The sequence below is a fragment of the Vespa crabro genome, chromosome 11, assembly GCF_910589235.1.
Source record: "Vespa crabro chromosome 11, iyVesCrab1.2, whole genome shotgun sequence".
NCBI classification, from domain to species: Eukaryota; Metazoa; Arthropoda; class Insecta; order Hymenoptera; family Vespidae; genus Vespa; species Vespa crabro.
This window is the reverse complement of record NC_060965.1, coordinates 114,290-128,812: the sequence shown is the minus strand read 5'-3', so window position 1 is coordinate 128,812 and position 14,523 is coordinate 114,290. Positions and strand designations below refer to the sequence as shown.

At 42.7% G+C, this 14,523-nt stretch overlaps 1 protein-coding gene across 8 annotated transcripts in view; it reads left to right on the top strand.

The window, feature by feature from the left end:
* The window catches only part of LOC124427869 (dystrophin-like), a 222,033-nt gene that overhangs the window by 185,845 nt on the left and 21,665 nt on the right, over window positions 1-14,523 (top strand). For all 8 annotated transcript variants that reach the window (XM_046971250.1, XM_046971253.1, XM_046971249.1 and 5 more), the window contains 3 exons: window positions 2,995-3,139; window positions 4,589-4,712; window positions 6,929-7,095. In XM_046971250.1, coding sequence (XP_046827206.1) covers window positions 2,995-3,139; window positions 4,589-4,712; window positions 6,929-7,095 — 436 coding nt within the window. The remainder of the gene's footprint in view (window positions 1-2,994; window positions 3,140-4,588; window positions 4,713-6,928; window positions 7,096-14,523) is intronic.

Below are 14,523 nucleotides of genomic sequence, written 5' to 3'. Positions count from 1 at the left end.
CCTTCGCGCCAGATGCGTCCCGTCGTTTATTTTATCCTTACGCGTCGTCCCAAGCTAGTCACGAGCCCGTAACAAAAATGAATTACGTCGGACCCGATTCGACGGTCATGCATTCGATAATTCCAATTGCGTTGTCACTTTTATACGAATATAAGCACGTATTACTCTTGCAGCCATAGCTGAAAGAACTTTAAAGAATGCGGCCGACGAAATGTGGAAGGTTCAAGAAGTAGGTTTGCGTCATGAGTTCGTTCCGATCGTCGACCCCCTTCTTCGGGCTTCGCCGAAACCCTTCTTCGTCGAAACCCTTTTTACGGGCTCTCTCTCCTTATTTATTTTCTTTTCTCTTTCCTTCACCGAGCGATCTTTTAAGATCGACTAATCGTCGAGATAGATCGTGGTGGCCATCGCAATCGTTACGAAGTAACGTACATACCGTAGCTAATATGAAATTTTCAATTCGACGGTTCTTTCTTCGGAATAGACTTTTCATGGAATAAGAAGGAACGGCGAGGCGATAACGATAACAGAATTTTGTTGGAAACTAGCTCGTGGGTAAAAAAGTAAAGAGTTACGAGAGTCGTATCCCGGTAACGCAAAATGATAACAGTCCAGGTGGTATCGTAAATTCGAACGGCGATCGTTATCGTTGGCACGTTTACGTGCGAGCAAGTTTCCATGTATTTTGATTGAAGGAAAAAAGAAAGAAAAAAAATTGGATAGAGAGAAGAGAAAAATCAAGTTCCAGTGGAACGTAAAAACGTAAGCCGAGATAATATGGAAAGGATGAAAAATTTGAAGTTTAATGCGGCAAGTTCCGTCGATGAAAGCTTTTGCGATTGGCGGGTAAATACGGTAACGCTTTATCGCATCGGAAGGACGACGGGGTGCACCGTCGATCGGAAGGCCCGACCGTCCAACATCGGCTTCCCAATATTCGTGCTCTTTGGTTCACGGATAATGTTTCGTTCGACATCGTGCCGTATCGTGCCGGCTGAAATTTGATCGAAGCACGATTTCCATCTCGATTCTCGACGATGACGATCCTGTCAATGGTTGACTACGTCAGCTTTCTAATTTCCGATCGGACCGTCGTACGATTTCCCAAAAAGGATTCCTTTCTACGAGCGACTGGCAAAAGCTCGACGATGACGGATGCGAAGAAAGTCGGAGAATCCAAAAGACGTCTTCCATCTCGAGGGCTCGAATCTCGGAGGAGGAGTATTCGCGAAATGAGAGACTTTTGTATGAGCGAAAGAACAAAGAAACATCGGCGTTTTCTTAGAAACTGTAGCGAAAATGTATCCGACTTTCGCGGAGCATTAAAGATGACTTTGGCTCCCATATACATATATACATATTATGTATATATATATATATATATATGCATGTACATATGTCGAGTAAAGGTCTCTTCCTCTCAGTTTTCGTCCTCTATCGGGAGATATCACGATAATTGCGAGAGAGGAACAAAGTGTGCGGGTATTTATTGCGAATCACGATAAAGTCAAGGGGTAAACGCAGGCTCGCTCGGTTGGTAAGTCTCGACCGATATTTGCGTTCTCATTAACCAATGCCGCAAGCCGATTCAAGGGTCTTGGTTTCCCTGCAGACCCATAAAGTGGATTGATCACGTACCTACATCGCATATAATCAATGCTACCGAGATGTATGCGTTCCGTATCAAGAAGTACTCCGCGAGGCGAGATGTTAATCCGAACGGTTGCACGCTAATGAGGCTGCGATCGGAGAATTAATTACGAGAGAACCACGGACTCTGGGATCTAGTTAGATGGTAGATGGATTCCTCGAAGTATACCCAAGTAGCATACGGTATCTTGACGATAATACTCGTTCCTCGAAGAAGAGAATATCGAAATAAGGACTCATCGAAATTATCAGAGTAGAAATATTCAAAGAGAGGTGTTCATTTTTCTTTTCTTTCCTTTCTTTTTTTTTTTTTTTCTTTTTTTTTTATATATATAACGAATAAACGAAGGAGAGGTTATCTATCTATCGATGCGCCGTGGCGCGATTTGCGCCTGGTATCCGTCTATTCCCTAGCCGGCGTATCCTCTTCCAAGGGTAGATTTTAAGGGAAGAGAGAAAGGGCAACACGTAGGAACGCCAGCTTGGCAACATTCTACGATTGCCTCGGACTCCTCGGTGGCTCCAACGGTACGCTTCTTGTTTATGGTACAACTTTGAATCGGGTTTGCGCGCGCCCGTTTAGACTGGAATTGTCCCGTTAAATCGTCCCCTCGAGTTGAATTATAACCCGTTCTCTCTCTCTCTCTCTCTCTCTCTCTCTCTCGTTCTCGACAATTTCATTTTCCGCCTTTATTGCGTTTAGACCGTTAAACAGAGATAGACGTCGCGTCAGGGAGAACGACCCAGACGAGCTCCCTTCGCCGGCAGACCAAATTGCCCGATTTTCGATTCAACTTACGTCGTCGATCTCGTTCGATATCGATAGTACTCGTTCCTTTCGACTTCTCCGACTAGGAATTTATCGCTCTTTTCTTAGCGTTATCCTTCTAAACTCATAAGGGAATATCGTTTCTCCAGGCCGATGTTAAGTTCGCGAAACATAAATGTTTCATATGTCGAACCTTTCGAGTACCTTCTTTCGGCCATGGAAAGTAAACTTTTCACGTTACTCCTATTTCTTCTCTGATCTTTTTTTATAGCCGTTAGCGAGTAACTATTCTTATTTCAAAACTACGGGAACTTTCCATCGACGATAATAATTACGGAAATAAATTCTGCCGGGCGGCGTCTGCTTCTGCCTGATACGAGGACGACGTTAGTTTTGTTGGTTCTCTAAGGACACGCGGCGAATGTACGTACGCGGGAGAAAAATGAATGGGACGGGACAGAAGCGTAAGGTATAGAAGCGGCGATTTATGAGTTTCAATCTCTTATTACTTTTAACGGATTTTTAGGAAATTGAGAGAAAATATTTGTCATAATGTTCTTTTACTATTGTTGCAGAAATCGACTGGAAAGTAATACGGAACATTGGAACGCGCTACTGTTATCGTTACGCGAATTAATCGAATGGGTTATTAGAAAAGACACCGAACTTACAGGATTGGGACCTGTTTGCGGCGATGTTGCTGCGTTACAGAAACAACAAGTAAGCAAATACAAAATTACTACAACAACGACATAGAGAATTATTATTACGCGTCGAGTTCGCAACCCAGACGCAATATTGACGATCGTTCTCGTTATTGATCGTTTTCTTAAGTCTCGGGGCCAGCGCGAATCTACGATATTAAGATACATCGTGGTACCAACGGGGACAGAGGCTCTCCCAAATGCTGACGCGTCCCGATGCACAACGCTCGTGTTCTAATCGAGATTAGATCGCGCATGTTGCTGGTGCCACGCGCGCAAATCGTCCACGTTTACGTACTACGTGCGTACCTCCGTCTCGGAGTTATATCCCTGTACCGTAGATTGGGGCGAGTGCGAGAGAACGATAAGGTGGTGCATTTCGCCTCTGTATCCAGATAATCTGTTCCATTGTCTCCTACGTTTACACCTATCTTTATCGTTATCTTTACCTTTACCTTGACGTAACTCGGTTTGCTCGTCTCTATCTCCAATTCTCTTATGGTTTCCTCAACGAATCTACGATAACGTTTATTTGCGTGAATAAAAACGGTTTGGTCACGCATTCACTTTAAACCAAGATTGGGCTTCGTCGATGATAGATCTCTCTCTTGAGATAATAGTAGAATATATATTAGGTCTTATCGTAATTGCATCCGAGATATTGTCAAATCCCTTAGAAAACGCATTAAATGTCGAAAATGGTAAACGTTATTAAACGTTTAACAAAATTTAAAACCTTTTCCTATCGAACGTCATTAATTCCCTTTTCGATTCGCAAGGCAATTATCTCGATACGATCTGAGAAGACGAGCAACTATTTACAATGCTCCAATGTTTAGCGACTTCTTTCGCGCTAATTCCTTTTTAAATCAAATTCACGCGTAATAAGCAAGAGGAAAATATGGAACGTTAATATTTCAATAATTCGAGTATGAGCTTTTAACGCTTATGCGAGGGAAAGTTCGAATGCGATGAAAGGAGACGGAATTTTGAGGGATTTTATCGCTAAACATCTTTCGGATACGGGGCGGGTGTTTAGAGGCCAATATTGGGAACGGGGACGAGGCAAAAGGGAAGACGCGCACAAGCTTTGCTTCTCGTTCACGAGAGGAGGTCGCGCGTTGATTTTAGCCGAGGAAGAAGTGCTGGGTGCTTTTTCGACGCGTACCTCGCCGAGGAACTTTCGTGAAAGGGGATCTACTTTGGTAGAAGAAAATCGTAAAGAACGGTAGCTTTAGGAAACGCGCGAGGAAAAGAGAACGAACGGGGAAAAAGAATGAAACGTCGTCTTTCTTGCAAAGACGTTTTTTTAAAACGTCCGCAAAGGACAGCGGAGATAATCTCGTTGAGCGTAGCTCGTGCGAAATAACGCGAAAAGTACTACTCGTCCGTCTCGAAATCGTGGCTCTCACAAGAGGGTTTTATGATTTCTCCTCTTAATTTATCCTTCTTTCTACGTTCGCAGGACGACCATCGTGGCTTCAGAAGGCAGCTCGAGGACAAGCGACCGGTCGTTGAGAACAATTTGGTCAGCGGTCGTCAGTATATCGCCAACGAGCCACCTCTCTCCGACACTTCTGACTCCGAGGGTAAACCAATTGCTATCTTTATATACGATTTTCCGAATAAAATAGAATGCCGAATGAACTTGACATTTACGCTTCAATTTTCTTTCACAAGAATTAAGAGAAACTTGAATGATCCGAGCGCTGCGCTTTCGATATTCTCGAACGTTACTTTAAATCCAAGTTTGGACATCTTAGGAAACTTTTGGCCGACTTATGAGAATTCCGTGATAAGATGAATAATTTATTTCCTCGGCCATCTCCCTTCGAGGTGCCATTATCCATTAGCATTAACGAGACTCGCCTAGAATAGAAATGTATTCTTTTACGTCGGTTATCCTCCTCCTCTCTCTCTCTCTCTCTCTCTCTCTCTCTGCAGGTACGAACCAGTTGGTTGATCCTTCGTGAAGGACGCCGTTGAAAACATTAATGAAATTGTTGACGATCGAGAGAGAGAGAGAGAGAGAAATAGTGCCTTTTCCATACCCTTGAATCCATTTGATTTTTCGCACCGTTTGGAGGATAAGCTTGCCGCGCAAAGCTTGTACCCCACCATTATTCGAGGTTCCACGCGAAAACGAGCTTCCACGCGTATTTCACTACTACAATATTGCGTTTTACGCTTTACGCTCGCGCGATATGGCCGCGGTTTAACTTATAACGCGTATTACAAGCCGGAAGCTCGTCGCACACATTTTGACGCGACTGGAATTTCAAAGAAAAAGTCTCTTTCGAATTTAGCTACTTTCGCGGTAGACAGCTGTGATATTCGCGGATGAAATATGTTCGCTATTCGTAAGATATAAAGCTTCACGTATCTCATATTTACGCGTATACCTTGACGTATTTTGCCCTTATACGAAGATTAGAAGAAGAAAATTTTTTGGGACGGCTCTTTTAAAAATAAAAATAACTTTTTGATGGATAAGAAACTCTATCCCATGCGAGCGTGCTCTCAATCGAGTTACCTGGTATCGAAGAGCAGCAACGAGGAGCTCGAGGCACCGAGGAAAGTTGCAGGCTTTAAACCAGAAATAGAGAGAGAGAGAGAGAGAGAGAGAGAGAGAGAGAGAGAGAGAGAGAGAGAGAGAGAAAGACGTCCCGGAGGGCTCCGAAAACTCGACGCTAGGACTTTACCGAGTCCTTCGAGAACGAACGGTACAGTCGCTCTACCCAGCCCCTTTACTACTACTCTTCTTATTTAGGTTTCTCTTTTAATAACCGCTCACCGAGGAACTTTGAGATTCGTATTATTAATCAACCAAAGAGCATCCTTCAAACTTTCGAGGGATTGAATTTCTTGAAACTATATCAACGAAAGATTCGTTGAAACTGTTACGTGCTTTCTGCGAATAAATGATGACAAACTCGTAGATGTACTTGATATCTAATATCCAATTAGAAAGTTATAATACGAGTTTACCGGAAGAAAAGTCAAAGTTAAAAAGTTTAATCGCAATATAATTTTGACGGTCCTCTAGGAACGCGCTCTGTTTTTTCATTTTCAATTATTATTCATAGGACGAGGTAAGATATTAGTTAGTCACGATGGTTGTACCGCTCCTCGCAACGTACGCGTTCAAAGGAAACGTCGAGAGAGCCGGAACGTAGGCAACGCTAACGCCCTCGGTGCATGCTTACGGTCGCACCATAGAGAATCGTGGAACGTGCACGGCGGCATTGTCGCATGGCGTACAACAATCTTTACATCGTAACTTTGTAATTCTTATAAACCGTTTAAATCTACAAATAGAGTCTACGAAAGATACGCAGATGAGACTTTTAAAGTTAATGGCAACGCGTTGCCGAAAATCACAGGACGCGAGAACTATCGCGAGATATTAATCGTCGGCGATGGCAGCTGACAACACTTTTTATCGTCGGCGCGCATGTGTTTTAACACCGATAACGGCTTAGGTAACCATCGCTTTTACCCGATTAGGCAGCCCTCCTCCTCTCCATTCGTCCAACCGTAATTTTGATTTATGTTTTATCGCTTTTTCGCGCGATTAAATGCGCACTTTATCGACACGCAGCAGCAGCTCTGCTCTACTATATATATATATATATATATATATATATATATATATATATATATATATATATATACATATACCGGTATCGTTGCAACCATCCAAAGAAAAGTCGCGATCCCTCTTAATTCGTCGCTATTCTTTCCGCAAATTTGAACATTACTCACGCATTATCCGCTCAAATTATTTATTTTTCTCGATTCGCAGCCGGAAGAGAGCTGGATGGGGATTCCAGAGGTTACAGAAGCGCCGAGGAACAAGCTCGAGAATTGACGCGCAGCATTCGTCGAGAAGTGAACAAACTTTCGGAGCAATGGAACGCCTTGATCGAGCGTAGCGATGCGTGGAAACGGAAACTCGATGACACCGCAAACGTGAGTACAACGTTTTCTTTTTCTTTCCTTTTCACGGAGAAGTGACAGCTAATACAGTTAGACATCGAGATCTATCTGAAGGAGAAAAGCTCACCTTATTATATCTCCCTGGATATTTTTATATTCCTAATCTATCTCCTGTACCTTCCGATACAGAAAAACCGAATACGAACCAAGATTATGAACTCGGTAGAAAGCGCGCGTCTCTCTGTGCGCATAATAGAATAAGTAATATTTTTACCTTATCAAGAAATTATTAAAAATGAGAAAAGTATTTTGTTAAGGAGTAATGTGTACTAGAGATAGATGGGGAGAGAATTATAGGAGAGTAGGGGTTTCTTGTCCATTCGAGAACTCGATTCGTTCCCTTTGGTATCGCTTTGTTATTGCCGCGCAATTTTCTCTATCGCATGGCCATTCCATTTGTGGTAACGACTTTGTGGTAACGCATTTATTGCCTCGATTCTTGGAGATGTCGCTTGAAATAGAGGGAGAGAGACTCGGGGAAACGTGAGATCAGAGGAAGGAAGGAGCTTTTCGCGTTTCTAGCATATTCCTTCAATTTTTCATTTATATTGCCTTTCTTTTCTAACGAACGGCATATGCCTCGACAAGCCTCGTTCGTTTGACCTAAGACTTGAGCGATGTAAAGAATCGTACCGTAATACGATTCTTTGATCTTAGAATTAAAACTAAAGTCAGCCTAGATCGGCACACGTCAGTCCCTGTCGTGACGGGATTTTTCCAACTTTCATTATTTCTTCCTGGTTGACCCATCATTTAAATAATTATCGTACTATTAGCGGGGTGAAAGAAATCTATCTATCCTCTGATATATCTCGACGAGAATAAAACGAAACACACGCGATATATTTATGTACGTGCATACATACGCGTGAACTTCCAGCTAAATTTAAATCCCAGTTCGCTATTTCAATTCGTCGCTTGCGTCGAAGCGACATGGACAGCCGGCTAAAAAATATTTCCCGTTTCGACGTCGCCGTACTCTCCCTCTCTCTCTCTCTCTCCCTCCCTCCCTCCCTCTCTCTCCCTCTCTGTCGACGAAAAAAAAAGGTGACGACGGCCACGAGTTTTCCGTTGGTCGCTTAGAAACGAAACGAAACGAACGTTCTCTCGTCCGCTCGTTGCTGGAAATTTCGGCGAAAAGGTATAATAGAAGAGGGGAGTCCAAAGTTGGAGGACCATAAAGAGAGAGAAAAGGGATCTGGCCGATTAAAAGTGCATATCGTCTCTCGTAGGGTTATTTGACCAATACGATATACCATATCCGAAAGATCAAACTTTCCGCGCAATCAAAAGTCTTTCCTTCGGAATGCATAATTCATGAGCGAAACACAATTTAACTTTTAAATTCGTCGGCGTGCGATGCTCCATTCCTGCTCCTTTTACCTCCCTTCTTCCACCGCTTTAATTATCAGCTATCTAGTAATTACCAGCAACACTTTCTTTTTATTATTCTTATTTCACTTTTCACGAACAAACGCATAGCTTCTCTTTCTCTTCCTTCTTTCTTATACTTGAATATTCCTTTAAGGCATTATTTTTTTTTGTAATATTTTTATATATTCAATGTGACACGAATATTTAAAGTTTCTACTCCATCGAGAATATTTAAAGTACATTAAGCTCGCAAGAGAAAGATACTAGAACGGGTAGAGAAAAAGGAAACGTACGGAGAACACGTACACCTCCTGGCAGCTCGAAAGAACGTCCAGATGTCGTAGATAGGCGAGATCGTGAGATATCCTGGTTTAAGCTCGGAATTAAACCGAATCGGAGCGATTCTAGTCGTCCCGCCGAGGAATTCTCCTCCGTAGTTAGGTATGCTAAGCAGGAAGCAAGGTAAGAGAGAGAGAGAGAGAGAGAGAGAGAGAGAGCTTGGCTCGGCCCAATCAGAGAATACTGCCAACAGGCAGCGCGCCCCGTATAGCTTGGCACATCCCTCTGTCTGTTTTCTACGTGTGTATGCGTGCACTCGCAAATAGAATATATCTACTATGTATAAATGTGTGTGTGTGTCCGTACACACGGGCTCTCTCTCGCATCGAGCCAGACCAAACGAACGGAAATGCATATGCGAGTCCAAGGCCCCGGTGGGAACTCAAACATCGCCTTTCGAATTATATCCGTGCTCTATCGGATTATCTTTCTCGGTATTATATGTGTATAATCGCGCGTTTTACCCCCCGTAAAATCCTGATCGTAGCTAGAAACGACGTAAAAGTGTGAGCAAGTATTAAGCAACGTATAAACGATTCTTCTCTACGTTTATTTGATCAAAATCACAAAGTTGTAATATCATATGAAATTCTGCATTTTCCATTAAGGTAAAATCGATGAATTACATCGTTTTATCAGAATTCAATCGTTCCAACAAATTCGGATAACGTTCTTATATCTCATCGAGATAGATTTGCGACGCATGATCGATGCTTCGTGCAAATTTCTTTCGATGAATTTCGCAAAATAGAAATTCAGTGACGATCGCACTAACGAACGGTAACTCATTTTCGGATCGATGATAGCTAATTAACGCTACCGCGAACCTTTGGTGTGCATATACGAGCATATACAAGCATATACAAGCACAGATACAGAGCCAGCAGACAAAGTACACGAGACGATGACGCGTCCCAGTCTCAATCTCCCTGGCTCGACACAGCATTTCCGGCGACGTTGATCCGCTTCGACGGCCCCATCGGTATCAATCTAGCTACCGACGCGAATGGGCTACTTAATCAGTCAATTAGCGGTAGCCCGCTAATTGCTTAATTACTAAGTAAATTTGTAGCTGGGAAAGTGAGTAATATCGTGGTACCGGTTACCACCACCAGGGGGATAAGGATAGACTCGCGTAATTCCCTTTGTCCTATCTACGAATGTACTACCCTATTGAACTCGTACGAGTCTATCCTATTCCTTTCGTCGAGAAACTAATAATTTCCTTGGGTCACGATCAAAGCCTAGGTAATGTTTCCTTTCATGTTTGTTCGCCAAAGTTTATATTGGTGTTTACATTGACGCGACCCATCGATGGGTATCCTTTAAGAGCAAACTAGACTTAGACTTAAGAGCACTCTACGCATATACGTAAATCTATATGGTATAAATGGCCTTATTTCGTTTTGAAACGAAGTGGTCAAGAAATTCTGAATACACGGGCTGGTAGTATAATCTTCTTGATGGTTCGCTGTTAACGTTATAATCGCCGTCACTAACAGCAGCAGTATTCTTGTCGTCGTCGTCGTCGTCGTCGTCGTCGTCGTCGTCGTCGTCGTCGTCATCATCATCATCATCATCATCATCATCATCTCTATTGCCCCGTTATTATATTACCCCCGATAATATCAGCTACGAGCTAAACCCCATTCCACGTAAACGTAAACAACTTTGTTCGCTATCGTACAATAGATTATGTAAAGGTAAAACTCGAAGGAGAAAGATTGGAAGGTAGGTCAATTCTAAATTTTAATTCAAGCGCAACGAATCCAACAACGCACGTGATTGTTTAGAGTCCGACGCACTCGCTCCCGCGATTGACGACCTTCCCGCGAGTTTACTACGCGTAGACACGACGAAAGCCTTGGATTCCATCGATAATCAGATAAGCTGCATTCCATCGATATCGTCGATCTCGAAAGGTGCGGCCCTTTCTTATGGTTGCGATCGATCGCGTACCATAATCCGTCCACCCTCTTCCCATCCGAGATAGGAATAAAGTCGAAAATCAATGGGAAAAAATTAATGCCTAAATTAGAGTCTCCTTAAGTGACGATTCGTATTGGCTCGATTTTGAAAATGATCCTTCAATATTCTTTCTCTTTTCCTTTTTTTTTTGTTTTTCTACTCGTTCGTTCAAATCGATTAGCGAGCTAAAAGACGATAGATAATAATAACGGGTACTACGAGCTGGTTCGAGTTATATCGTGCTTCGAAGGATTTCGTCGTTAGATACTCGTACGAGATCCGAGGGAAACTTGGAAACCGAGATCGATACGGGTGCGCGGTGCAATATCGCATTGTAACGTCGTATCCGATGTGTTTCTGCATTATACATGAGTTATATGCCGATATGTACTCTCTATACCTCTTACTCCTGACACGTTACTCCTAAATTTACATTATGTTTATGTGCTCGGTAATTGAACGAGACGGCGTTAAGATTGATACGTCGCGAGCATGGTATAGGAATCGCTAGATCGCATTCGGATTGTTACGTCTGCCCCGAAAGATTCGATATCTCCGTTCGAACAAAAGAAAGATTTGTAATCGTTGGATACGATGCTCGTCCTAGCAATTAGCTCATTGGAGGATAGGGATATACACCTATCTTCATTCGCTTCATTCGTATCAACGTCTCAAAAGTCTAATCTTTTAGCGCTATTGCCTCGAATAAATAGAGATCGGTAACACAGATGGGATTGTCATTAGTTACGTTTCAGGTGAGAAATATTTGCGACCACCACGTCGAAAACATGACTATTTTCATCTCGAACAAATCGATTATGCGAAAGATACATCGAAGAGAGAAAGATATATTGAAAAGATAATTCATCCTAATTGAGTAAGTAAATAAATAAGGAGAAAATTCAAGTGCGCGAAATATACCGTAAGCGTACCTACGGTAGACACGCATCTCGAATATGACTATAGGTATAACCAATCAATTGGCCGGGGTGATAAATCGTGGCATACAGTATGATATATGGATATAAAGCGGTGCCGTATGATGCGCGATAAACGAATCGTGGAAGGACGTTAAACGTTGCTCCTTCGATAATCGATGCCGTTGATTCGACGAGTTATTATCGAAATTGCCCTCTCGTTTCGAACGATTGGTAACACGTATTACGTCTATCTAAACACGTCTATCCAATGGCTCTCGTCGTAAAGAGTATTTCCTTTTTTTCTTTTTTTTCTTTTTCTTGCTCCTTCGCGCGCACGAATTTTTCAATAACGAAAGTCGCACGAGTTACGGCCCTTATCTAATAATCGTAACGATGCGACCCTCGAGTATGTAGAATACTCGTCGTATATCGTCCGTCGACCAACGCACTGGCCGCACATAAGACGATAAAATACCGCTAATTGGCTCGTTCACGGCGCGCCAATTAATAGTTAATTAACCCTTATTGCCTTAACTGCAAATTCGCGTGCAATCGAGGCTTTAATTAATCGCCGATTGATCGGCAACACATGCGTCGCGCATCGCTTCGGTCGATAAAAGGGAAAATTCGTTGCACGAATAGTAGGCTGTTAAACGTAACGCTTTTTAAACGTTACCCTCGAATTCACTCGACTTTCTACCATTTCGGACTCGTTCAAAAAATTTCATTACTATAAATAGTATAGATGTTCGATCAATCGCCCAGTAAAATTAAATCAAGCCTCGATTACGGGCTTTTTATTCAAACTTTTATTCTCTCTAAAAGTACCTATTTTGATTACTCATTATTTCTAATTTATTTAATTTTTCACATAAACAGTTATCGTTAGAAAAACAGCTTCTCTTGACGGATCATTTTGATAGTTTGTTCTTCTCTCGTGTTAAATACGCATGCTTGAAAAGTCGTAAAAGCGTGCACGGGTCAAAGGGGGACTACGCGGGCGTAGATCCGAGAGAGAGAGAGAGAGAGAGAGAGAGAGAGAGAAAAATACCATGCTCGGAACTCGGGAAGGAATGGAGAAGGAGGAGACGGATAAAAAGCACGAGTTGCCTAGAGAGGCAGTCGAGAACGCACGAAGAAAGACGAAAGATGCCGAGCGGCCGGCAAGTCGGCACGAGGGGACCAGTCGCGCGACGGCTTCCACTTTGTGCCGACGGTTCGTGCGTGTATTTCAAAGTGGGTCCTTTCTTCTTCGTTCGTTCCTTTTCGTTTCTTTTCGTCGCTGACGTTACGCCTTCCAGTGAAGAAAATCTATTTTTATTACTCTTTTGCGCAAACGTTTTATGCAGTTTACACGTGCGTGTTTGTCTGAGTAGCGGCCTTGAGAGAGAGAGAGAGAGAGAGAGAGAGAGAGAGAGAGAGAGAGAGAGAGAAAGAGGGAGCCGTAGAAAGTATTCAAAATTTAATCCTTCACGAAGAAATCTCTCTGCGTTTCCGAAACATTGAAAATCGTAATAGGTTGTGTCATATCTATACGTATGTGTACTTGAGAGGATTTTTTCACATGAGACGCACCATTGGTCCCATCGTACCTTTGTATTTTCACAAGGTTCTCACGAACCTTTCGTTCTTTGTAAGTAGACCCAGGGGAACAAAAGCGTTTAGAAGTACGATCCGAACTATGGTCCTTGACGGTTAGCAACCCAAAAGGCAAAGCTACAGAATAGATACTATTATACTTGTATAGATATTAATAAATGTAGAGGGCGATTTGTGAGAAAGGCAATTGTTACTGCGTCATGCTACGATATATTACTACGAAGCGTTTAATATAACGAGCTCGTTCTAGGTTGAAACAGAGAGGAAATTATATCAAGTACCGGAAAAGATATTATTTTTATGTACTCTCCCTCCCTCCCTCTCTCTCTCTCTCTCTCTCTCTCTCTCTCTCTCTCTCTCTCTCTCCCTTTCAGCGACTCGAATATACCCGTTGCACCAATCAAAGGCATCTCTTATGGCCACACACCGAGCCCTTTTTTTATGAGAATAAAAGGAACGCTGGAAAGGATACTACTTCGTTATGGACTCTCCTTCGGAGCACACTAGCTTTTCTCTTTTTTTTTTTTTGCCCTTGTAAACGCGTCGCTCGATCCGCTATAGCTTCGTTATCTCGCAATAGCTCTCTCGTAAAAAACTTTGACGAGCCTGGTTGACTCTGGTAAACAAAAGTGACCTCGAAGTTAACGAAACGCTGAGAAATCTCTTCTTTCTCGTTATTCTTATTTCAACAAATAATACCTAGAGGATATTATTTTTGAAAAAACTCGCTAAAGGGAGAAGACCTTCGTTCGAGCCTTTTGCAAAAAACTATGCGCGCGTACGAAAGGAAGAAGGGGGGAGGAGAGGTAGAGGGGGAGAGAGAAAGAGAGAAATTCCTCGAGAACACTCGTGACTTTGGCATGGTTGAAGGACCGACAGGAAGAGAAGTTTCGTGGCTTCGAGCATTCTAGGACGCGCGCTTAAGGGCGCGGTTCGTGGTTTCACCGTCTCAAAGATATTTGTCGATGTTCGTATCTACTCGTCGAAATGGATCACTTTACAAGTCGTAAACGGTCCTTGGTCGTCTTTCCTTCGAGTTCGTTCGCAACCACTTGAATTTCTCCTTAATATCGAGCCACTTCTCGGGCGATCCGTCGACCGTGATGAAAAAAAATGAGAAAAGAAAGGAAGGATTTATTTCCAAGGAAAAACGTTATTCCGTCTCTCTTTCTTTTCGTATCGTTCTTAAGAAAAAGAGCGA